Source organism: Ailuropoda melanoleuca, chromosome 1 (assembly GCF_002007445.2).
Source record: "Ailuropoda melanoleuca isolate Jingjing chromosome 1, ASM200744v2, whole genome shotgun sequence".
Classification (NCBI taxonomy): Eukaryota; Metazoa; Chordata; class Mammalia; order Carnivora; family Ursidae; genus Ailuropoda; species Ailuropoda melanoleuca.
The window spans coordinates 64,024,008-64,051,390 of NC_048218.1; the positions used below are offsets into that span (position 1 = coordinate 64,024,008).

Here is a 27,383-nt window from a genome sequence, read left to right on the forward strand (position 1 = left end):
TTCTCTTTGACCAATTTAATCTTTGCCTCTAGTAAGAATGAAATAATAAAAGCAGTAGTTTTTGTTTGCCCTCCTTGGTTGTGCAGCTCTCACAGGACTTTCCCTTGCTCCCAAAGTTCAGTGAAATCCTCTATTATCTCTGTGGTGGAAATCAGAAGGAAGAGGCTAATCACTCCCAATCCACATCCATAATAAATCATACTTGTTATTATCTTACCAAAACTGTAGAATATTCTTTATAAATGCAGAGATTTTTTTTTCTTTTTAATTATTTTATTTTCTAGGTTTTTTGAGGGAATTTCAAGAGGGGGAATTTTAGTCAGTCTCATCTTAATGTCAGGTCTGGAACTCAAGCCACTGAATTGTTTTTAAAAAAATATTTATACCTAGGTCAGTGAATTCAAATGCAAGGAAAGGGTTAAATTTCTTCCACAAGTGTTGGCAAAATCTGTAGAAAAAAGAGGAACAGCCTTTATTGAAAAAAGTTACAGGATATACAGTCATTGAGAGGAAGGCTTTCACAGGCATAGAGGGGGTTGCTCCTCCTTCCACCGTAACACAGATTAGTACAGACAGACAAGAGTCATTCCCAGAAGTTAGCACGAGAGCCTCTGCAGCCAAGATGTATCTCAGATGGTGAGTGATCATTCTTCTTATTATTTGACAGGCAGTTAAGGTTAAGTTTCCTCAGGCGCACTGGGTGGCTCAGTCGGTTAAGCGTCTGCCTTTGGCTCAGGTCATGATCCTGGAGTCCCGGGATCCAGCCCGGCATTGAGCCCCTCATCTGTTTCCCTGCTCAGTCAGCAGTCGGCTTCTCCTTCTGCCCCTCACCCTACTCTTGTGCTTGCTCTCTCTCAAATAAATAAAATCTTAAAAAAAAATGGAGGTAAGTTACCTCAGCAGAAGGCTGAGGTTGAGGATGGTGCTCTGTTTTCTGTCCTTCCTGCTCAAGAGTGCTAATATGTATTAAGGGCAAGGTTATACACAAGCCAAAAGCATGAACACCTGGGATACAGAACAATCTATGCTGTGAAAAATTAGGTGCAGTCCTGGAAGCCATTCTCTCCTTCTGAGAGCATCCATTCTAGGTCGACCCTGTAGCTCCAATGCAGGGGACCTTTTAAAGAAATTTCTACCAAAGATGTTTGACTGCCACTCAAAGTTAAGAATTATTTGAGATGCCAAAAAGTTTAGTGGTTGCTGGGTTTTTTTAAGTGATTAATTGATTTTGTAAATTTGTTTTTCGAATATTTAAATGTTGCAGTTGTTGATTTTAAGAATCAGGAAAAGTTTAAACGTCTGCATAAGCATTACAAAGTCAAGAGTAAATTTTGTGTATACCAAGGCCAATTTGGCCTGGGGGGAGAGGAATGAGATAGAGAATGTAGAAGGAGAGAAGCCAAGGAAAAGGAAGAGGAAAAAGAGGTGTAACAAGAAAATGCAGAAGCCAGAAAATGAGTCACAAACAGGCCATGGGAGATTCTGAGCAGGGTGAGATAGTAGAAAAAAGTAGAGTAATAATTCAATTAGCTCCGCAGTATTGAACATACATGATGTATTGTGTACTTTATTCATGATATAGTCATTGGATTTTAATCTTCAAAATGACTCTCAGACAGATAGTATCATTCTGTTTTATAGATAAGATACTGTGGCTTAAAGAGCCTAAATAACTTACTAGGGTCACACTGCTCATGTAAGAGTAAAGCTAAAATCTTTCTTGCTGCTTTGCTCTGTACCACAAGCTTTCTTCATGTGTGACACAGCCCTGTGGCTGTGACTTACTGGAAGCAGTCACATCCACCCTCCAGCTGGAATCAGTCATTATTTATTATTGTTCTTTGAAAATCTAAGTAACACTTGTCTATGCAGTGCTTACTGGTTCAGGAAACAGCTTTGCTGATTCCTTTTCAGAAGATTAGAATTTAATTTCCAAGGAAAGAGTCTTTTTCCTTGCAGTAGAATTTTGAAATATTACACATGTATGAAAAAGATTCTGAATTTATCCTTTTTGTGAAACTGTAGCAGTGATACTATTTAATTATGCTAATGCTGCCTGCAGACATCCATAGAACCATTGGCTACTGTCTATATTGTTCTTGTTAAGATTCACTGTTTCACAGTGCCTGAGAATTGATAATGAACAGAAAAATTTAAAATATAAATAACCAATAAATAATGTGGAATCTCATCAGAAATAAGAGAAATGCTAATTAAAACAGTGAAGTATTATTTTTCTTTATCAAAATGGCAGGTTTCTTTTTAAGAAGCAACTAGCATGCAAGCAAGAAGCCTACAAGTTTCTAAGGCAGGGGGAACATTTATACCCTTATTACCTGCTGATGGTAATATAATCTTTCTGAACAAAAATTTGGTGATACAAATCAAAAGTCCTTAAGATGTATGTGCCGTTTAACCAAGAAGTTCAACTTTTACAAATTTATTATAAAGACATAATCATATATGTTTGTGAATTTTAGTGACACAAATATTTTTCTTGTCATTGTTTCTAATGATGAAAATCTTAGAAACAACTTAAATGCCTTAAAATAAGTACTTGGTTAATTATGGAACATCCGTAATGGAATACCATGAACCATTAAAAATTCTATTGTAGAATGATTTTTAATGTGTTTAGCTAAAGAAAAAAAAGCAGAATGTACAGTGTTACTACTTTTATACATGTTAAATGTATATACACAATGTTAATCAGAAATACGGATGATTTTTATTTTCTACTTTGTGCTTTTGAACTTGGATCACGTCTGCAGGCAGAAAAATAAAACTAGATAATTAAAAAAAATAAATCGATATTTGGCTTCTCTCAGAAAAGGAGACAGCTGTCTAGTACTACATGGTCACTCATAATTTGTGGAATTCCATTTTTAGGGTTTCGGCCTTTTGTGTTTAACTTTTTTCTCACTTGACTCCTCTTCAAATATACTCACTAGATCCTAATAGGCCGGTTTTCGTAGAATGTTCTATGTGGAAAGACCGGACAGCTCACTTCCGTATTTTACAGATGTGATGGCATGGCTCTGGAGTGAGCTGCATATTGGAAGGAAGAACAGGGCAGTGGTTAAGTGGTCATGCTTTGGAACCAGAGTGCTGGGGCTTGAATCCTAGCTTCTGCTTTCTGACTGTATAACCTTGGACAAGTTGCTTAAAAATTGTGATCCTCAGTTTCTTGTCTGTACAATGGGGATAATTATGATAAGTCATAAGTGATTGTGAGAGAGAACCCCTGTAAAGTGCTTAGAACCTTGCTCTGATAAGTACTCAGTAATTATTATTAGTAGTTTTTATTACTATTACTATTAGGATTAAGAAATAGAGGGGAAGTGATCCGTCAAAGATTACGCAATTACTTGATGGCAATGCTAGAACTAGAATTCAGGAAGGTTTTTTCCAACAGAAGTGTGCAGTACCCTCTGAGCCTGTTAAGACAGCCTGGGTTCCCAGTGAAGCTGACTTGAAATAGACAGAGTCCAAGGACAAGGCCAGCAACTTCCAGGGAATGACTCTGATCACAATGAGAAGCCAAATACTGGGAATGAGGGTGAAGTTAAGAAAGCAGAGAGTCAAATTAGATGCAGGGATGAAGCCAGGAGCAGAGATAGAGCAGAAGAGAAGAGACGGCTCAGAGATCTGCTGAGGCTTTTATAGCCCACCAGCTGTGAGTTTCATGGGGGGGTCAACACGGTTTAAAGACCCAAGGTCTGGGAGATTAAATAGACAGATAGGGGGTGGAGGGGCTGCAGGTATTGCTGTGAGAAGGTGCCTGACGGATAGCAATAACAGAGGATGAGGTAGAAACTAGGAGGGCCAGAACAAGGAAACCTGGAGCCCGGGTATCCAGCCATGATTATCTTAAAGTTACAGCCTAAGTTTGAAGAATAATAGACAAGCAAAGATATGATAACATTTGTTTTAAACAATTCCTCTGGCAGCAGAGTGCAGAAATAATTTGGGTGAGAAGGAGGTCATTTAGGAAATTATTGAAATAATCCAAGGAGAGGTGTTGAGGATATGAAACCAGGGCAATTATGGTGGGATCAGAGAGGAGAGGATGCATTTAGAAGATGTTTAAGCACAAGAATTGACAGGATTTGTTTTCTGAAAGATGTAAAGCTTGGAAGGAGAGATCTAAGTACACAGTGGCATCCTTCATAAAGTGGGGGATATAGGAAGTGGATTGGGTTTGAGCCAGGGGAAAGAGAGGACCGAAGGTGAGTTCATTTTTGAACATGCTGAATTTGAAATCCTGTGGAGCAGCTGGATGGTGATGCCCAATGAATATACAGGTGCAAAGCTCTAAGAAGAGGTATAGGCTGGAATAGATATTAACAGTATTCAGCATGAGTACAGCTGAAGACTAAAATTCTCATTGTGGGTGAGATCACTAGGGAGAGAGGATGATGGAGTGAGAAGAAGCTAAGGATGGAACCTGGAAAACCTTGACATTTAAGGAGAGAGATGAGGATGAAGCATCCACAGTAGACATCACAGAGGGACTAGAGAGATTGGAGCAAAGCAGGAGAAAAGTGATGTCATAAAAATCAAGGGAGGAGATAGATGCAAGCAAGAATAGGAGATCCCCAGGGAAAGGCAAACAGTATTTACCAAACTTCTCCGTTGAAACACCTGAGATACAACAGAAAAAAATGTGTCTAAGGACTGTCAATGATTGAATTGTGTCCCCTCAAAATTGATACGTTGAAGTCTTAACCCCACTACCTCAGAATGTGACCACATTTGGAGATAGGGTCTTTACAGTGATAATCAAGCCAAAATGAGGTTAATAGAGTAGGCCCTAATCCAAGATGATAGGTGAGAAAATTTAGACAGAGAAACATGCATAGAGAGAAGACAATGTGAAGAGACATGGAGAAGAAGTCCATTCACAAGCTAAGGAGAGAGACCTGGAACAGATCCATCCCTCACGTCCCTCAGAAGGAACGAGCACTGCTGACACCCTCATTTAGGACTTCTGGCTTCCAGAACCATGAGATAATAAACTTCTGTTGTTTAAGCCACAGTTTGTGGTGCTTTGTTACTACAACCCTAGCAAACTAATACACTTGGTAGTGTGCATAATACCTTGGTGAGAAGAGGACATACAGCCAAAGAAAGAAACTGGGGATAAGTGTATAGGGGACGGAGGGAAGAAAAAGGATTATGTTACCTAAGCTAAGAGAAAGAAAATACTTCACAAAGCAGAGGGTAGCCACAGTGTCAAATTCTGCAGAAAGGTGAAGTAGGAGAATGACTGAAAATGTCAGTCCAGAGGCCTTTGGTGACCTTTGCAGAGATCTCCCAGTTGAGTAGAGGGAGTAAATCATAGAGCTGAGAATACAGAGGAGGCACATGGACCACTCCTGCAAACATTTGGCAATGAAAGGAGATCTCCTCACTGGACCAAACGCACCTCTGCTGTCCATAACCGCCACATGGAAACAACCTAGAGTCCAGTCAGCCGGACCTGGAGTTTTCCTTCCTCTACTTTAATTGCTAAAAAAGCAGATACTTTCCCCCACCAAACTGGTTTGAGAAGGCTTTCAGGAAGAAAAAGATTTTTGCAGCTATCATTTTACAAATTAGATTTTTAGTACTGACACAGATTCCATTCTATTTTGTAAAGCCATAAGAAAAATGTTACTTGAGACTTCTCAGAGATGAAGACTGTGGTAAATCTGGTGATGTAAAGAAGAAAACAAACACAAGCAGAATTTTGGGGCTCACTCATGATTTAAACAGAAAAATATAGTAGAATTAGAAAAAAGAAGTATTAAAGCATTTTCTTAGAAAGCTCTGAAGTCAAATTGAGTCTAAAATTTGCTTTCTATAGTCTTAGGGAAATTATCAAACAATCCAAATGTCAGTTCTATATTATATGGGATCAAATGAATCCAGTTTGACTGTACTAAAAGACCTAATAAAAATAAAAAGGAATTAATAGTTAGCCAAGTAAACCAATTAGTCAATATCATCCAGAAACTAACTATGGGAAAAAACCTGAAAAAATAACTACCCAAAAGATAAACCTAGATCAGCACCCTCATCTTGCAGCTATTTTCAACCAAGAAAACAATAAACCTTTTCAAGAACCTGATCGTTTTAAGGAACTGTGTAGAATACAGAAAAAAAAATAGCTAACATGTACTCTTTATTGTGTAATTAGGAATAGAGACCAACAATTGTAAATTGACAAAAGCAATCCAATGTAATTAATAATTAAGCTATTTTTATTTTTTTTATTTTATTTTTTTAAAGATTTTATTTATTTATTTGACAGAAAGAGAGACAGCCAGCGAGAGAGGGAACACAAGTGGGGGAGTGGGAGAGGAAGAAGCAGGCTCATAGCAGAGGAGCCTGATGTGGGGCTCGATCCCATAACACCGGGATCACGCCCAGAGCCGAAGGCAGGCGTTTAACCACTGTGCCACCTAGGCGCCCCAAATAATTAAGCTATTTTTAAAGATAAATATAAATGATAAAAAATGATCCTTTTTACTAGGTGTTAAATAAATGCCAATTCAGACTCCAATGAGATATTTTCATTTATCAGATTAAAGAGTAAACAAACAATCCGATTTAAAAACGGGCAGAAGATATACAAAGACATTTTCTCAAAGAGGATATTCATATGACAAGTAAGCACATGAAAAGATGTTTAACATCATTAGTCATTATGAGAATAAAAATTAAACCCACAGTGAGATATCACTACACATCTATTAGAATGACTAAAAAAAAAAAGGTAACATCAGATGATTGCCAAATGCAGAGAAACTGGATCTTTCATATTTTGCTGTTAGGAGTGTAAAATGGTACAGCCACTCTGTAAAAACAGTTTGACAGTTTCTTACAAAACTGAACATACACTTACCATATGACCCAGCAGTTTCAGTCTCGGGCATTTATCCCAGAGAAATGAAAAACCTATGTTCACACAAAAATCAATGCAAGAATATTCATACTAGACTTATTCATAATAGGAAAAACGGGGGAAACATATCCATCGAGTGAATGGTTAAACAACTGTGGTACATATGTACCATGGAATACTACTCAGCAATAAAAGGAAAGAACTATTGATAGACACAAAAACTTGGATGAATCTCCAGAGAATTATGTGAAGTGAAAATGCCAATCTCAAAATGTTACATATCATCTGATTCCATTTATAGGTCATTCTTGAAATAACAAAATCATAAAGACAAGAAAGCAGATCGGTGGTTTAGCCACGGGTGCTGGAGAAAGGAGGAGGTATGCAGCTACAAAGGGTTAGCACAAGGGAGACTTGTGGTAATGAAATATTTCCTTATTACATGAATAACAGTTGTTACATGAATTTGCACATGTGATAAAATCGCGCGCACACACACACACACACACACTCATACACCAGGATGAAGGCACATAAAACATAAAACTGGTGAAATCTAAATAATCTCTGTGGGTTATACCAATGTCCATTTCCTGGCTTTAACTGTTGTACTGCAATTATACAAGATGTTACCATTGGGGGAACGCGGGTGAAATGTACAAAAGACTTCCTTATACATTTTTTTCCAACTTTCTTGGCATCTTAAATTATTTCAAAATAAAACATCTAAAAAGTAATTTAAAGATACAACTCAACACCCAAAAAACAAATAATCCAATTTAAAAATGGGCAGAGGACATGAACAGACATTTCTCCAAAGTCGTACAAATGATCAACAGACACATGAAAAGATGCTCAAAGTCACTCTTTATCAGGGAAACGCAAATCAAAACTACACTGAGATATTACCTCACACTTGTCAGAATGGCTGCAATCAAAAACACAAGAAACAAGTGTTAGCAAAAATGTGGAGAAAAAGGAACCCTTGTAAGGAACCCTTGTGCACTGTTTGGCCGGAATGCAAACTGGTGCAGCCACTGTAGAAAACAGTATGGAGGTTCCTCAAAGAGTTAAAAATAAAACCTCCCTATCATCCAGTAATTGAACTACTGAGTATTTACCTCCAAAACACAAAAATGCTAATTCAAAGGGATACACGCACCCCTGTTTATTGCAGCAGTATTTGCAATAGCCAAATTATGGAAGCACCCATGTGTCCATCGATAGATGAATGCATGAAGAAGATGTGGTGTATATATGTATACAATGAAATATTACTCAGACATAAAAAAGAATTAAATCTTACCATTTGCAACAACATGGATGGAGCTAGAGGGTATTATACTATGTGAAATAAGTCACAGAATGATAAATACCATGTGATGTCACTCATATGTGGAATTTAAGAAAAAAACAAATGAGCAAAGGGAAAAAAGAGAGAGAGAAACCAAAAAACTGATTCTTAACTACAGAGAACAAGCTGATGGTTACCAGAGGGGAGATGGGATGGGTGGATGGGTGAAACAGGTGATGGGGATTAAGGAGTACACTTATATTGATAAACACTGAGTAATGTATAGAATTGTTGAATCATTATATTGTACACCTGAAACTAATATAATACTGTATGTTAACAATACTTGAACTAAAATTAATTAAAAAGTAATTTAAAGAAAGTAATTTAAAAGTAATTTAAAGAAACCTAAAATGTTCATTTCACTAAATACTAAGGAAATGCTAAAGCAAATACCAATTAGATATTTTTACTTATCAAATTAACTGTTTATGTTTTGTTGGGGTGGAGATAATAATGCTAATGAGGGGGCACATGGGTGGCTCAGTAGCTTAAGTGTCTGACTCTTGATTTTGGCCCGGGGCATGATCTCAGGGTAGTGAGATCAAGCCCTGTGTCAGGCTCCATGCAGGATGTGGAGCCTGCTTAGGATTCTTTCTCTCTCTCTCTCTCTCCCTCCCCCTCTCTCTTAGGATTCTCTCTCTCTCTCTCTTGCTCTCTAATAATAATAAGTATACAAGAAGAATGGTACTTTCATATACTATTGATTGTGGGATTATGAATGACGATAACCTTTCTGGAAAGCAATTTGCCAACTATAAGAAGCTTAAAAATGCTTAAAAACACCCATTCTGGCCAACCGCCTATTTCTCTGTTCTTAGTCATTTTTCAGTTCATTCAGCACCTTTGTTCCAGGTCCTTGGCTACACATTAGAAATACACCAAAATGAGTAACATGATTTCTCGAGGTAAATATATCGAATATGATGATTTTTAAAAAGTAACAATGAAATGTGTGAGGTTCCACAGGAGAACAAAGGTAGCTGCTTTCCATTTGTCCATAGGCAGTATGTCTTGGCTAAGGGCCAGAGTTTTGAGTCAGTCTGGCTGGTGTCAAATAATAAGTAGTTAATAAGTAGTTCTCTGTTTACCAGCAGTGTCACCTTGGGGAAGCTACCTTGCCCCCTGAACTTCAGTGCCTTCATCTGTAAAATGTGGCTATGAGTACACACCAATGCCATGAGGCTTATTAGAATTTATGGTGGACATGAAGTCTCGTGGAAATAAAATATTTCGGTCTTCACATTCTTTTTCTTTAAATCTATTGTTTTCTGTATTTTAAATTGTCTTAAATTTCTTTAGCTTTGCCTTTTCTGATTCAGTTCTAGCAAATGCATTCTTCCTTAAAACCCAGAAGTCACTATAGGAAACCTCTAATAAGAGAAGGGCAGGCTCAATGCAGGTGAATAAGGTGAAAGCCAAACAACAAAGCCACCTAAAATATATTTTATGTAAGGTAGGATGCCAAAAACATTAAAAAAAGAATCCTGTCCTATAATTGGTAATTACGTATGTCTTCACAAAGCTATGAAAGCCGTGTTTTAGCCTTCTGGACTTCAAATATGTTACGTCTGCTAATGTCTGCTCTTAATTTATAAAGACTTGTTTGCTTATTAGTCATCATGGGTAACGTATTCAAATTTGCACTTCTAATTCTAGAAGATATATAAATTACCACTTTTGTTTATCATAAAAATGTTTATTCCTCTTCTATAATAATTTCACCTTCAAGGATATAGATAAATAATAAGAGACATGGAAAAGATTTGTGTACAAATGTTTATTATAGCATTATTTAATATAATGAAAAATAAGAATCAACCTAAATTTTTCATAGTAGGTGAATGGTTAAGTAAATTAAAAATGAATTTGTTGATGACTTGTGTGTGTATGTGTGTGTGTGCGTGTGCATGTGTTGATAGCTTTTTAATGATAGAAGGAATCATAAGGTTATGGAATTATAAGGAAAATAATGCATAGAAACAACATAGCATCAAGTATGTCAAAATAGTCATAGTGGTTATCTTTAGATTGGTGGGATTACAGAAATAGGTTTTTTTTTCTTTGAAATCGCTAAATCTACAGTGAATTTATATTGCTCTGCTAAGCAGGACGAAATCAAGTTAAAAAGCAATCTAGTGGTGAGATACAGTCTCTAAATCAGGAGTGGCAATCACAGAATGCCCATAGAGACTCTCAGATAACAGAAATGTGATGCAGGCCTATAGTTTATTATACCCTCATGGCACATGAATGGTGGAAACTTCATTACACGTGGCAGGCATTATGGCATACTATATCACATCATATATTATTTCATTTAATCCTTACGACTTCAGGAGGTAGGTAGTATTATTATCCCCCATTTTCCACAAGTGAAAACTAAATCTTAGAGATGTTAAATAATTTGTCCAGGTCGCATAGCTGATAAAGAGTCTAATACCAGACCAAAGCTCTGAACAAGCATTATGAGAGCATATATTATGGGAGTCGGGAAATGATGAGATTACTCTTAGCAGCAAGACAGATCTGTGGGTGGAAAGATTTGTGCTCAGGAGAGAGCTGTGTTGTGTCAGGGTCCAAAACAACCTCTGGCAACCAAGTGATAAAGATAAGAATTAAAGGATGAATACCCGCCATTTGCATCAACATGGATGGAACTGGAGGAGATTATGCTAAGTGAAATAAGTCAAGCAGAGAAAGACAATTATCATATGGTTTCCCTCACTTGTGGAACATAAGGAATAGCGTGGAGGACCACGGGAGAAGGAAGGGAAAATTGAACGGGAAGAAATTAGAGAGGAGGACAAACCATGAGAGACTCTGGACTCAGGGAACCAAACTGAGGGTTTCAGAAGGGAAGGGGGTGGGGGGGATGAGTAACCAGGTGATGAGTATTAAGGAGGGCACGTGAGGTGATGAGCACTGGGTGTTATATGCAACTAGTGAATCATTGAGCACTACATAAAAAACTAATGATGTGCTATATGTTGGCTAATTGGACATAACAAAAATAAATAATTTTAAAAAATAAAAATAAATAAAAAATAAAAAATTTTTAAAACTTAAATTATAATTAGTTACCAATACTTAAAAAAAATCTGGAGAATTCACATAAATCAGAATACCCAGTAATGCTGGGCCCACATTCCCATATGGTAACTGGTGAATCTGGAAGAGGCTGCTCAATTTCCAATGGGGTGTAAGTTCTCCTTTTCCTATGTGGCCTACTTTGCTCATTGATTTCCATTACCTGCCAGGACGCTGCAGGCACTTGAGTCTAAAAGCCTTGGCCTAGACAGTGAGGAATCAGCAGGTGGGAAGGAATAACCAAATGGAATAAGACAGGTGAGAGCTGAGAGTTATAGAAGCTAGGGGTTTCGAGAATGTGGACCCAGCAAGACACTCCCCCAGGGTGCCAGCTCCTAAGGCAGAGCATTTACCTCTTCCCTTCTGACTGGGCTGGAAGTGGTCCCAAGATCTTTGCTTGGGGGTTGGAAGGAAGTGGATTGGTAGAGAGAGGGGAACTTGACTGAGGCCTCAGTGAAGAGGTGGAAATTTGAGGGACATGGAGAATTTAGACAGCAGGGAGCAGAAAAGTCAATATGTCCATGCAGTGGCTCACCCAAGATTCTGTTTTCAAGAAAATTCTCTGGCTTGTTAAGTGTTCATGGTTGCCAGGGGGAAAAAAGTTAGAAAAAAATGCAAACTCAGTCTCTTTAATGCCTCTAGTTGTGTTTTCACACATACAGGTGGAGTGATCCCTTTACACACCACTTAGGTATTGATCTGAGGGTCCTATTTAGTTCTGGGGGAACTGAGGAAGAACATTTCCTTGGATTAAGGGAACTTTGGACAGATTATTTACATCTCTAAACCTGTTTCTTCATCTGTTAGAAGGTTTAATAGTTTCCAATTTTCAGAGGGTAAGGATGAAGTGAGTGAATGGAAGAATATGAAGTACACGGCTGAGAGCAGGAGGAATAAGTGATTGCTGTGATGGGCAGCGGTGGGGTTGGGAACCTTACACAGGTGTTGTCCCTGAATCTTTACAATAACCATATACATTAGGTATTATTTTCCCCATTGAAAAAAATGAGGAAATTGAGGTTTAGAGAGGTTTGGTAACTTACTCAAGGTTGCAAAATTAGTAAAATGTAGAGTGGAGAGACTTACTTATTAAGAGCCAAACCACACCAAAAAAGTACACTGACATTCTAATGATAGTCATATAGCATTATCAGCTAGAAATGAAAACAGATTCAATTCTATATCTTGCTAAAACCTTGAGATCACCAGCTGCATTGTCCCTAGGCAAGTGGCTTAACTTCTCCGAAACTCACTTTCCTCATCTGCGAAACTTTCTACATTTATTGTATAGATTAAATGAAGTAATGCACTTAAAGTACTTAACAGAATGGCTAGCTTATAAGTGATCAGTTAATAGATATTAACTTTAAAATGTTTACTGGACCTGCACTAAGTATCAGGAATGCAAAACGAATTAAACAAGTTCCCTGCCCTTGTGGAAGTCAGGACAGGAAATCCATAGAAGCAGTGAAACAAGGAGGAAACTGTTAAAATGAAAGAGTAAATGATGTGATTTAGGAGGAAGGAAGATACAGATACGGTGAAAAAGGAGGGAAGGATGGCAGGGAAGATTCCAACTGTGAACTGTGGAGTGATCTGGATCTCAAAGGAACAGGGGAGTTTTGCATACAGAAAAGGCAAGAAAGGCATCCCAGGCAGAAGGAATAGCTTGTGCAAAGGCAAAGAATACAAAAAGTCCTGAAAGGTCTAGGAGGGCCAAGGGCCAGTAAAACAGTTCAAGTGTGACTAGAAGGTAAGTTATGTGGGTTGACTGATAAAAGCAGAAAAGAAAAGTTGGATTCTGGCTATGAAGGGCTTTCTGTGTCTTCCTAAGAAGTATGGCCACTAGCTCATGAGGGAAAAGGGAGCAAGTCTTCAAAGTAAGGAGGTTTCATAATCAGATTGCTTTTGGTGAAGGGTAATGATGGGGTAAGGATAGAGAAAGGGAAACAGCCAGGAAGCTATTGCAGTAGTCCAGACAAGAGGGGACAGAGACCCCAAAACTGGCCACCAATGAATTGCAAGTGGGTGGTGAGGAAGAGGAATGAAGAATGACATAAACACAATGTGTCAAATCCAAGGTATGAAAATGGCTTGCTCCCTTATTTAACACAGTCATCCCAAAGAACCAAAACAAAAACACAGAAAACCTCTTTTAAAAATAGTCTCTTTTGTTTGTATGCAAATAGGCCAGGCACAGTGAAAATGCAACTCAAGTATGATGACAAATACAATATTTTGTCTCCAATACATGAATCACAAAGATTGGTTTACAAATGCTGTCCTTAAGAATTCCAACTCCTCTTGTTAAAACTTGCCAACTGGTACAAGGCTTATTTGAGATTATTTTCCATCTTAAACCAGATTTGAGGACAGCTATTTAAGGCACTTTTCAAAAGAAGCTACCCTTTACTCACATGGCTGAAGAGTAGGAAGAGTGACATACTGTTTTACTGGAAAATTTCTTCCAAGTAGCAACGTGTCTGTGTGGTGGTGGACCTTTAGAATCTTCCAGAGAAAGGCATGTGAAGGGAGCTGCAAAATTACATCTCAATGGTTCTGTACCATCAACTTGAAAATTGCAAATCCAGGTTGATAAATGCATATTTTAAGGGTTCCCAGAAGTCTTCTGTGCATTGCTTTTGGTTACGGAGATGCCACAGGAAAGTGAGCCTCTGAGTGTGCAATGTCCCCTCCCTCAACCCTGTTGTGAAATGGAAGCTTTAAAAAATCCAGTGGTTTTTTGTTTTGTTTTGTTTTGTTTTTTCAACGAGCCTAGTCATATTGGCTGTGTTCTAAATGCCCCAATCTATTTTATTTTACTTTGTAGAGCACATTTTATTTATGCTCTTATATAAATATTTTGCATAAAAAGGTGCTTTCACAGATCATGCTTCCCTAAATTTGAGATATGCTGCCATTTGTTAAAATGTGTTAGTTTTGTTATGTATTATATTCCTTCCTCTGCACAAATAGGAAAAAGCATATGGACCTAACTCTTCAAGCCACTTTTACATTTAGAATATTACCTCATTTTATTTTTTCTAACTAAGGTTTAAAGGAAATGGTAAATGTCAGATGCTTTGTGAAAGAAATGACAGTTTCTCAGAATGTGTAAGAGCATACCCTTAAGCAAATGGGCCACTTTAAATTCAGAGATCACAATCTTCTGAATTTGGGTTTAATGTTCCCAGGTAGCACTCAAGATTGAAAGAATAATACATTTGGAATCATATATTTACTTTGTTGAATTCTGAAAGGTGCCATCACTGATGTTGGTAGTTTATTGGTATCAATTTTTAAACTTACTGCTGTATGTGTTTCATTCATCTTGGAAAGATCTTACATAGTTTTATTTGTTATTTTGTTAACTAATAGGCCATCTAATAATTTTTTTGTTAACTAATAGACCATCTTTTGTGTAAACTCTCAGAAGTTCTGAGATTCTATGATTGTATTGTAAACATTACTAGATAGCTAGAATATAGAATTATTAAATTAGACGTTAAGTATCATTTTAGTCTACCCTTCTCTCGAATGAGTTCTCTACTCTGCCACCCATGACTGATGGTCATGCAGACACAGTGACCATTTAAAATATGAAATGAGGAAGAACCAACATTTCTTAGAGAAGCCTATTTCTTTTTCTTAACTGAGACCTATACAACCTAGTTAGAATCTACCACATGCTCTTAAGAAGTTATTTAATCATTAGGACATCCTACATAACTGAAGTTGTTTATGTTGAAAATCACTTGGGGCAGGTCCATTGACATTATTAGACTGGTATAGGTCTCCTGCCCTCACCTGCAGGCTCTCACAGAGCAGAGACCCTCTACTTTTTGCTCATTTTGTATCCTAGGACGAGCCCAAGCCTACACTCAATTAAGGCTGGTGAAGCATTTATTGAATGGATGAGAGCAAACTAAAAAGTAGAAATTCCAAGTGGTGCAATTACATCACTGGATTTTAAAGTATTATTGGGAAATGGGAAATATTGATAAGATACACAGATGGGTAGAAACAAAGGTGAAGCATAAAATATGTGTATTTGTCTGTCACGAGAGTCTACAGCTGTTATCGGTTCCCATGGACACCCTGGAACCACCCTTGAAGCTCTGGCCAGTCCCTTTTCTGACGTGTTTGTACACATAGCAGGAAGGCACAGTGGGAAGGGTGCTCTGGATGTGGTCTTGCTACTACAATTCTGATGTCTAGTGTCCAGGGGGTGAGCTGTGAGTCCCTCAGTTCCCCAAGCTGTGGTTCCTCTCTGGCTTGGCTTTGTTTCCTGATCTGTGGTCCAGTTCCCAATGGGCCCCTGGAGCCTATCCTCCAGTGATGGGTCTTGTTCCACTGGAAGAAACAACCAAGTGTCTCCCCCTACCACACTGTAGCAATCACACTTCCCAGAAAATCCCAATTCTGGGTATGCCACAGGACAACTCCACCCCACTCTGCCATGTCTCCACCAGACACCCAACCCTTCTCAGAGCCTGGGTTTGGGATGGCTGGCTCCTTACCTTTCGGGGTTGCTGTCCTTAGCCTGAGCTCTGCGTGGTGCCACATTCTTCAACTTCCCCACTTGCCCATGCTGCTAAAGTAACAGTTCATCTAAAGGCCACACCCATCCCAGGTACAACAGTACTTCTTTTTCTAAAATGTGCATATCCTGATACTTGCCTTTTGACAATTTTTCCTTATCCTGCCTTTTACTACATGCTAATGTAATCCTCAGTCCAAACAAATCTTGTTGCTGAAGTTCGGATATGTTTTATGAAGCCACCATTTGGTTTTGAGAAAAAGTGTAGACGAGGATCTTTTGCATTCACTTGATAGAATCTTGTAAATAACTGCTGGTGTCCTTTGTGTTTCTGACTTCTCCTTAGAGGACATCTAGGCAAAAGTGTGTCACTGAGTCCTAGTTTCTATGCTCAGAAGTTGATCGAATATAAATTAAGAAACAATACGTTCCTTCTTTCTTAGCACGCATGAATGATGGGTGTGAATTTGCATCACGAGAAAGTGAATTCACTTTCTNATGCTCAGAAGTTGATCGAATATAAATTAAGAAACAATACACGTTCCTTCTTTCTTAGCACGCATGAATGATGGGTGTGAATTTGCATCACGAGAAAGTGAATTCACTTTCTCATGAATAAAATAAGGCTCCCCAGGGCAGCTAGGGACACCAGCCCAGGACTAGAGAGGACCTGAGCTAGAGGTTTGAAGAGTAAGGGTCCCTCCCTACCCTCTTCTAAAATATAAATATGGAGGCTGCAAAACTTGGGCTAAGAAAAAGAAAAAGACTCAACCTCCAATGCTTAACTGTATAAAATTGGTTTTAAATGTAGGCCAACACTGTATCTCCCCCCCAAAGAAAAAAGAAACTCAACTACGTTTCTAAGAATGTTCCTCCAGAAACATGGAACTGAAAGCTATCTTTTATTGATCTGGCCCTTAGAAAACAATGGGACTTTTTAACATTCCTAAGGAACTGACATAAAAACCTATGATTCTGCACCAGAAAGATGCAGAAAATGTCGAAATAGAGGGCAGAAATACAAAGTTAGAGATGTTTTGCAGCAATGTTTTATGTATGGTGTTTGATTATGAGTGTGCAACATGGAGAAGTGAACAGCGGACCGTGAAACTGATGCTAATTTTCTTACCCACTAGTGTAGAAGCCCTCTAAAATATCACGTCATTGACTTGGTTGCTTTACCAGAAATCAGTGCATGTGGTTAGTGTGTGTGTGTGCATGTGTGTGTTTAATTAATAGACTTTATTTTAGAACAGTTTTAGATTTACAGAAAAATTGAGCAGACAGTACAGAGAATTCCCATATACCCTCTCCCCTGCACACTGTTTCCCCTATTATTATGATCATGCATTAGTGTGGTACATTTGTTACAATTAATGAAACAATATTGTTAATTAAAACTCATCCTTACATTAAGTGCCCTCTTTGGGTTCTATAGTTCTATGGGCTTTGACAAATTTAAAACATATATCCACCATTACAGTATCATGCAGAAAGTTTTACTGTGCTGCACTATTCATCCCTCCTCACATTCCTGGGCAACCACTGATCTTTTTACTGTCTCAATGTTTTTTCCTTTTCCAGAATTTCATCTAGTTGGAAGTATACAATTCATAGCCTTTTGAGGTTGGCTTCTTTCATTAAACATCTTCTTTCATTAAATATGCATTTAAAGTTTGTCTATGTCTTTTCATGGCTTGATACCTCATCTCTGTTTATCACTGAATAATATTCCATTGTATGGATGTACCGCAGTTTGTCCATTCACTTACTGAAGGGCATCTTAGTTGCTTTTGGTTTGGGGCAATTATGAAGAAAACTGCTATAAATATCCAAATACAGGTCTTTGTGTGGACATAAGTTTTCAATTCGCTTGGGTAAATACCTATGCATATGATTGGTGGATAACATGGTAGGCTTATGTTAAGTGTTGTAAGGAACTGCCACAATGAGTTCCAAAGTGCCTATTTCATTTTGCATTCCCACCAGCAATTAAGGGGAGTTCCCATTTTTCCACATCCCTGTCAGCATTTGGTATTGTCAGGTTTTTAAAAAAATTTTAGCTATTCTAATAGGTGTGTAGTAGCTCATTATTGTTTTAATTAGCAATTCCCTAATGACATATGATACTGAGCATCTTTTAATATGCTTAGCTACCATCTGTATATCATCTTCAGTAAGGTGTATGATCGGATCTTTTGCCCATTTTTAGACTAAGTTGTTCTTTTTCTTGAGTTTTAAGAGTTCTGTGTACATTTTGGGTATCAGTCCTTTATCAGGTTTGTACTTTGCAAATATTTTTTCCACTTTGTGGCTTATCTTTTATTCTCTGAGCAGTTACTGTGTTTATGCTTTAAGGAGGAAGCGTTTTAGAAACACATTTTACAACAACAGTAAAAGAAAAACTTTATAGTAAATGTTTTATGCTCTCTCTCAAGTGGTATCAGGGAACCCTGTCTGTGAACCCAGAAGAGTTTCATTAAAAGGAAAGAGTCAGGTCTGGGAACCATGGCTGGCTATCCTACACTAAGAGAGTTTGTGTAGCAGGGCTAGGAACAAGAACAGAACCCTCCTCAGCTGCATGACTTCTAAACTAAAAACTGCTTAGGAACTATGCGTAGAGTCTGAATTTGTCCATGAATCCAGATATGTAAGAGATAATCACCTTTCATATTTCCTTTAATCAACATAATCTCACCTGTGAGACCAGTTGTGTAAGAGATTCCATCTTGATCATACAGGGGTGCCCTTCCCTTCCTGCAGCCCGGTCAGAATTCAGGAAGCTGGGGCGCCTGGGTGACACAGTGGTTGGGCGGCTGCCTTCGGCTCAGGGCGTGATCCCGGCGTTATGGGATCGAGCCCCACATCAGGCTCCTCTGCTATGAGCCTGCTTCTTCCTCTCCCACTCCCCCTGCTTGTGTTCCCTCTCTCACTGGCTGTCTCTATCTCTGTCAAATAAATAAAATAAATAAAATCTTAAAAAAAAAAGAATTCAGGAAGCTTACCTGATGCCCAGAAATGGAGGAATGTCTTGGTTGCCATTGGCAACCTAACTATCTGAACCATGGTAGTCTATGAAATCTGGCAGCTCTCTGTCCCCATGCCACAGTGGGGAATGAGGTTATCAACTGAGGCCCATGAGCCAAGTGCACTGCCTCTGTAGGCAAGAGCCATCACTCCCAAAGATTTTATCCCCTTGGGAGCACTGAGAAGGGGGTGCTTGGATTCCACATTCACAGGACCCAAACACCTCTGCCCCTCCTTCCTTTTGCATCTCAAAAGCACTCTCTTTTTTCTTCTCCTCTAGAACACCGGTATGTCTTCCATGGGCTTTCACCAAAGTCCGAAAGTGCCTTGACTTTAGGTCTCTTCTGCTTTCTCCCCTGCAAAAAATCTATGTGTCAAATTTCAGAAAACAGGGATGCCTGGGTGACTCAGTCTGTTAAGTGTCCGTCTTCTGCTCAGGTCGTGATCCCAGGGTCCTGGGATCAAGCCCCAGGTCAGTCTTTCCTCAGCAGGGAACCTGCTTCTCCTGTTCCCTCTATCCCTCCCCCTGCTTGTGCTCTCTTTTTCTATCAGATAAATAAGTAAATCTTGAAAAAAGAAATCTCAGAAAACAAACGCTAACATATCAATAAATAATGCTGCTACAATTATTTGTGGAAACTATCTTGTGCTATATTGGAACCACCACAACCTAGAATATTTTTAGATTGGCTCTTGACCAGTAACCACAGGAAGCCATTTAAGTATAACAAACAAATATATGGCTGGAATTGGAAAATTTGGCCAAGTGTTTGATCTTTCCAAATGCCCACAAGTTCCTAGCTCTGCCCTTTCCTGCTCCCAGAGTAGATCCTAACTATGTGGTCCCAGAGGAATATCTCTTGGGCACAGTTGAGCAAGAACATCATGAAGGTATCTATTTCCCTGACCCAGCTACCATCTATGGCCTCTCCCCTCCTGCTGCTTTTTCTTGTAGCCTTGGTCTCCTCAGACGTTAGAACATCTGGGAGTGAGACATGGAGGAAGCAGCCCCACACAGAAAGCAGCTTTCTGAGGTTACTAGTAACTTCCTCCTTACTAAACACAAGGAACTGATCTTCATTTTGCTTATTAACCTCATCTCAGCATTTGATACTGTCAATCACCATCACTGCTGAACCCCATCTATCCTTGGCTCTGATGACCTTTGAGTAAGGCCACCCTATCAAATTTTTGAGTGGCATAAGGTTTGGAGGGATGACTAATACAATGAAAGACATATATGGGATTCAGAGTAATTTTGATTGGCTGAACACTAACACACAAATAAGATGGGGCCAGGAGGTGGTGATCTGACATGACATGTAAAAAAAAATCATGGTCAGCTACTCCAATACAACTCTTCACAGGCTTATGTGATCTCTGACTCATTAATGAAAGTGATCTTATCACCGTGCATTCCATTCCGTGAGCCCTCTCTGAAAAGAGGTATGTTGATAAATTCAGGGAGTCAGGTGCCAGTGGGAGAACCACCAAGTTGGTTAGGGTTCTAGAGACCATGTCGTATGAGGAACAGTTGAGGACACTGATGCTATTTAGCTGAGAAAAGAGACTATTGAGGAAATTTCTGATATCTGCTTTCAACTATTTGGAGTGTTCCATGTAAAAGGATTAAAAATACATATACCAGTAGTTTTAGAAAACGGCAGACACACCTAGATGGTACTTATAGGGCTGGGGAGGGAAAGGTAAGAGATGTGGGATTACTCTAAAGAAGACCTTTCTCTTGTAACTGTCTTATCAGGTAGTGAGTTTTCCAACATAAGTGAGAAAGCAAACACTGGACACCCATCTACTAGAGATAACATCAAAGGGGTCCTTGCTTCACAGTGAAAGACTGGGAGGACTTCTGAGGCCCCTTAGACAACTCTGCAATGCTAATGAAGTCATAGAGTAAGAGAATTCCATGCACCACGTTGTCCTTTGTTTCTGCTGCCGGCCTCGCCCCTTATCTCCCATTAATTTGATGTTGCAGTGCCTTGGACACTGCTCTAAGCAGGAGCTGAAATGAGGAGATGAGAGAAGATATGGAAAAGAGAACACAATAAAACAACTTTTTTTTTTTTATAAAAAAGAACCTCCTATATCTCAGGATCCGTGTGAAGCACCATCTATATGTGTTCCTAGTTAATCCTCACAACAAGCTTATGAGATATTTAGTATTACCTCTTTGATGAAACTAGGGTTCAGAGAAGTTAAGTGACTTCCCCAAGAACACACACATATCAACAAGTGGAGCCAGAGTTTGAACCCAGGTCTCTGTAATTCCAAAGCCCTATGTGAGGTGTTATTTTTACTCACCCCTCATTTATGGTAAATGATACCGGTTTTCAGAATTTTTCATATTGATAAGAGATTCCTTTTAAAATAAACTGACTCAAAGTAAGTCAAGAGAAAAATAAGTGTATAAAAAATAACACAGATTTGACATAGATATGAAGTGGTACCAGTAGCGAGAATGACTGTAGTTTGGGAAATACTGTTCCAAACATTTTGACAGCAAGACTTCCCAATTTAGTCTATTTTGTATTTGGACTGCTGAGTACAAGGAAAAGAAGGAAACTTAAAAACTGAGTGGAATGTAAATTAATTCTCCTGTGCCCTGATACATGGGTAATTTCATGTGTTACAATAAGGAAACTAAATGGACCCTTTAAAATAAAAAAAAATATACGATTGTAAAATCCAGAGGAAAACCCCAGGTGGGGCCTATCCGCATAAAGGATGAAGTTTCCAAGGTATGCACACAGAATGGGTGAGAGGAAGTGAAGACCGTATGAGTCAGGGGCCAGGACCCACACAGGAGCCCTATGGCTTTAAGAGGCCCTGGATGGAAGGTGAAGGAGTTGACTGACAGGCCAGTTTTGGGAAGAATGACCATCACCTTTCCAGTGGTTAAGGATAATCTTTGTGGTCAAAAAAGGTCAAAGTGAGAACTGGAAAGTCTGAAAGGAAGACAGAAAAGTAATAATGAAGACTAGGGAGCTGCATAGCGTGCTCTGTGCCAGGCGATTGACAAGCAAGATCCCATTTGTCTTTCAGAACAATGCAGCAAGGATGCTGGTCACATTTTCTGCATGAGAAGACTGAGATGGGGAGATGTTCAGAACTTGTTCAGGGCTCAGTGGTCAAGCCAGGATTTGACCTTGGGCCACCAGTTCCAAACCCATGCTATGCTACTTCCCCTGCACCACAGGTCTTTGCTTGGGTGCTCCTTCTCAACCCTGGCAACAAACAGCTTTCCCTTTGTTACTTTTAATTTCTTCAGCCCTGTAGGGCACAGCTAGCCTCCAAGAGAGTGGAGGAGACATGCTCAGAGGGAGGCATGCCTTCTCTCCTGTGGGCAAATGCTGAAGGCTCAGAAGACACATAAATGCACGCACGTGTGCGCGCGTGCACACACACACACACACACACAACATCGAGCAGAGGACTTTTCAGGGCCTGATTGGGTCAGAAAAGAAACCATACATTTGAGGCAGGATTATTGTATGTGTGAAGCCTGTCCCTGCGGAAGCAGTAGGTTTGGAAAAATCCACTTGGCATTCACACAGCTTTCAGTCTTCTGCTTGTGATTTGTTCCCAGGCTCAAGAGTACCATCCACTTCCAGGAATAGGAGCCAAGGTAATAGAAACTTTCTAGATTAAGACAATGAGGATTAGATTAGGATAATTTTTTAAAGGGTCGTGTATGTTAATTGGTTTCTAACAGGATCAATGCAAGTATACTCAAATGAATGGTTTGGGGGTAGGAGAAGAAAAATACCCAGTCTCTGGGTTCTTTGGTTGCAGACTGTCTCCTGCTGCCCTGCCAAGCCAGAAACAGTACGGGGTACATGGCTGCCCAGTAAAACACTTGTTAAACTGAGCTGAATCTTTACCTTTGGGCCTCAAAGGCAGCTCTCCTGGATCTCTGTCAGTCTTTGTCATGTTTGTGGCTGGGCTGTCTTTGGGGAGTTTCCTCAGGGCTTTACATTCACTCACTCTCCACCAGTGCATTTGTAGTCATTTTCATCGGTGGAAATGCCCACCTGCCATCAGAAGTTATCTGGAACCAGCCCCTGTCTGTGGTGCTATTTCTTTCTTGTCAGTTCCCCTTTCTGCATTTGAGTTCTAGCCTCAGCCCTGACATTATTTGTTACTCTACGAGGAGTGTTAGGAGGTTATGGGGAGCTCACAAAGGCTCTTCTTTGTTTATTCTTAATACCTTGCTTCTGTGTTCCTCGGGAATGCCACTGGGCTTATGCATCTGGTCTCTGGGAGCTGCAGTGGATGGGCATTTGTGACAGGTATGTTCTTATGAAGCTCGTATGCCTGGGGAGCATGGTGTTAGATGAAGCTGCATCTGGGGCAGATGTTCAGAGGTGGAGCTGACGGCTGGAAAGGGAGTGGGTTCTTAAGAAGGGTTGTGGAGTACATGCATAAAGCTTTGAGCATCAGGCTTGATTCTGAGACTGGCTACGTTGGAGGTAGGACATTACAAAAACTTGTCTCTTCCAGCCAGATCCCTTTGTCTGCTTTGGTGAGCTAAGAGACAGGACAGGAAGGAAACAGAAGGAACCACTTACCAAACAACCAGCAGCCACCCTTGGCCTCAGGGTGCTGGGGGCTCCAAGTAGCTCTGCTACAAGAGAAGCTATCCAAGGATCCTGGCCCTGCCTGAGCCCCTTGTGCCAGTGAGAAGTCCAGAGAGCTGGAGCAAAATCCACAGCCTCTGCATAGTCTCTGCTTACTTATTTGGCCTTTCTCTTCCTGTCTCTCTCTCTCTCACACTTTTTTTTCTCTTTTCTCCATTTCTTCTTCCCATCAAAATGCCCCATCACAATATTGTCTCCTCTTGGCACCAGAGACCAATAGCTCATTTGAAAAGAAAGTCTTATGTCAAAAAAGAGCCCAGGCAGTGGTTTCTCGTGTTCTGTATACCATGAACATATTTGCATTTGCAAATAGGCTTAAAATAGTGCCTCCACTAATAGTTATTTAAGGAGAGACAGGTGAAAATAATTTTTGGCCAAGGGAACTTCCCACTCCTCTCAAATTGTAATAACTAAGGAGATGTTCTATTCCTCTGACATAGGGCCAGGACTCGTAACCTCAATCTTGGGACTAAGACTCTGGACTTAAATGAGTCCAAGTATGTGCACAAGCTCGTAGTTCTGTATTATTTCATGTGTTTGCTGTTGCAGGTACCATTAATGCTATTTACATGAGCTATCCTGTGTATAAGCTTTTATAAATCTCTGTTCATTGGTATCTTCTAAATATACTTCTTATCGAGTGCTCAACTATGTCATAGGTAGTGGGTTTTTAACAGGGAGCATAAAAGACATGGTCCTTTTACTCTTGAAGATTTTAGACTAGTGGGAGAACAGTATTAATTAGATAGTCACACTAAAATGATTGTATGGCAACAGTGCTTTGAAGTCAGGGAAATGGCTCCTTTTGATTTTGCTCACTGTTTAATAACTGTGTCTTTGAGCTTGATATGTTGTGTACCCTAATATCCCTGGATATCAGATGTCTCTTTCTGGGAGATGAGGATTGGATGTTATGGAGTTGAGGCTAAGATGGGAAAGGAAAGAGGAGAAAGAGGTGAAAAGGTAAGCCAAGCCAGATTCTTTAGGAGAAAACCGAGATTCAAATACCATGTTTCAAAATTGGATAGAGGTGGGAGTTAAGTTCAGGGGTCTCTGGGCCAGGAGACTAATGCTATGAAGAAATAGAACAAGAACAAAACATGTCTGAAACAAGTAAGGGGGGGGCGGGAGGTTGCTAAATAGTTTTCCAGGTTCCGAGCAAATATTGACAATTCACCTTTCTTGGTCAGGCAAATAAAAAGTATTTAGGGGGCGGAACAGAAGAATCAGGCCATAGGCTGAGCACACAATCCTTTATTGGACCTTTATCCTCATCTCCAACCTAATATGGAGACTCGTTTCTGAACTCCCTGAGATTGTAGTACACTCAGGGTAAGGTTTGGGAAATAGACGCCATTTTGAATATGTGTAGAAGAAAAATGTGTCTTCAGCACTTTCCATCTCCCCATCAGAATAGCAAGGTTCCCATTCACTATTTTCCTTCTTTTGACATGTATGATTCCTTTCTGAGTTCCATTTCCTATTTAGATAAATTAATTTGAACTTAACTCTTAATGGCTAAAAACAAAAAACATTGCTCCCTTCTAGCTAGCATTTGCATTTTAATAGGGGCTTTCAAAAATGCCTTAACCCAAGGAATGAGTAATTTGGGAATTCCAGGCACCAGAGTAGGGTTGGTACATAGATTGGGGAGAGGGGACGTCCCTCAAATTGTGCCCTTGAAACATTGGCTTTCTCTCTTTGACCATGATTCTGGTTCTGAGAGAACAGGAAGGGGCCCTCTTACAGGGCCAGGATTGGCATAAATATCTTTTAGTGAGTTCTGTGGGTCTTATTTGTGGTAGATGGAGCCCTTGAACAGATGTGCACAGACTCACCTGTAAAATTTTTCATGATGCTTACCCACAGGCACTTTCTGGTAGAAAAGGAAAAAATGGTTTCCAAAACTACTGATAATTTGGAAAAGTGATGCTCCTTGACTCAAAAAGATCTGATTCTAGATATGACTAGAAGACCTGGACATCTGTCTTGTACACAAACTTGTTATAAGGAGACTGAAAAACTAAATGCTCTCACCACGTTATGCTCCTTCTTTTGGGTGAGTGAGGGGAATGGACTCTTGATTTTAATACTTAGTTATGTACAACATCAGGGATGAATAAAAGCAGCCTTCTCCTCCTTATGAGTCTACATAGACATTTCTTCTTGGTACCTATGCATCACTGATGCTGCTCCCCTCCTATCAGTGTGGAAACACCATGCTCCCAAATGGGTGAGGGGAAGGACAGCTAATCAAAGTAAGGCAGTGTTATGTATGAAAAATTCTCCACAAATGGGGGGCCAGGAGGATTTGATCCAAGACAAGATTGGAAACCAAGTCAGACGTATGATCTAGCCTGAGCTAGAAAGAGACATGGCTGGTAGGGGAGCTCAGTAAAGTTCAAGATGCATGACGCACATCCATAGCTAATCACTATCTCCTGTGTCCACCATACACCAGGAAGGGCTCACGTTTTCCTCAAGGCGTCACTCATGCTCATCTCTTTCTTGTCATACCCACTCTCCCTATGCTGGTTCAGCCTCTTCATCTCAGGTCTATGAGACTTTAATATTGGCTTTCTTAATCACCCTGGTACCAGCCCTCACCTCCTTCCTCAGGACACTGACCCTCTTATTTTCTTTAAACTTTCATTACATAACTTTTCTGCTCCCAAACTATTAATCCCAAACTTTCAATTTTCTATCACATCAAATAAAAACTCATCTGGCATTCCAGACACCATTAAGCTATCCTACTCTACTTAGAGAAATGAATATCCCATTATTTGTGCAAGTGAAAAAGTAAAAAAGCCCCATAGCATCCACTGTGTTAGTCTATTAAACAAGAGTGATTCCTGGCACTCAGTTGTTGAATGAATGAATGACTGAATCAATCAATCAATCAATCAATCAATACCTTATCCTCATCTTCACATCCGGTTGATTATAACCCTAAATATTGCTTGAACCTATCCGCTTCTGCTTCTTCTACTACCACCCTGGACAAAGCAGCCATCTTTTTTCATTTAAATGACTGTAGTAGCCAACTGATTGGTCTTCTGGCATCTGTTCTGGCTTCCCTACCATCCATTTGCTACATAGTAGCCAAGCTATCTTTTCAAAATGCCAAACTCATAATGCCACTCATCTAATTTCTTCAGTGGTTCATGTTGCACTCAGAAATAAACACCAAAATCCTTCACTGACCCCTAAGATAAGCATGGTCTGGTCCCTGCTGACCTCTGCAGGCATGTCTCCCCACTCCTCTAGTCATTTAAGCCACACCAACCTTCCCTCATGCTCCCTCTTGCCCCAGTGCCTTTGCACCTGCTGTTCCTTTTGCCTAGAATCCTTACAAGCCAATCCCCTTCACCTATAAAACACTTATTCAATTTGTTCTGTTTACCTATTAGTGCATAACAAACTGCCCCCAAACTTAGCAGCTTAAAACGACAAATATTCACTCTGCCTTACTATGTGTGGGCCAGAAATTTGGGCAGGATTTTGAGTGATTTTTCTGTTCCTCATGACATCAACTGAAGTCACTTGGTGGTTGGTATTAATCTGGTGAATAGGTAGTCTAGAACTGCACTGTCCAATTCAGTAGGCCCTAGCTACATGTGGCTACGATCACTTGAAATGTAGCTCATCTAAAAGTTATAAGTATAAAATACCTACAATATTTTATTCAGAAAAAAAGAATGTAAAATATCCATTAATAATTTATATTGGTTATACATTGAGATTATAGTATTTTAGATATACTGAATTAAATAAAATATATCATTAAAATTAATTTTTATGTATTTCTTTTTAATTTTTTAATGT

General features: G+C 39.5%; 1 protein-coding gene across 3 annotated transcripts in view; it reads left to right on the forward strand.

The window, feature by feature from the left end:
- Nucleotides 1–503: 503 nt before the first annotated feature.
- The window catches only part of CD86 (CD86 molecule), a 64,852-nt gene continuing 37,972 nt past the window's right edge, over nucleotides 504–27,383 (forward strand). For 2 of the 3 annotated variants that reach the window (XM_002927223.4, XM_019807943.2), the window contains exon 1: nucleotides 23,061–23,207. In XM_002927223.4, the coding sequence (XP_002927269.1) occupies nucleotides 23,191–23,207 (17 nt within the window). In that variant the 5' untranslated portion in view covers nucleotides 23,061–23,190. Of the gene's footprint in view, nucleotides 637–23,060; nucleotides 23,208–27,383 lie in introns of those variants that run through there. The other variant, XM_019807942.2, reaches the window with a different exon arrangement.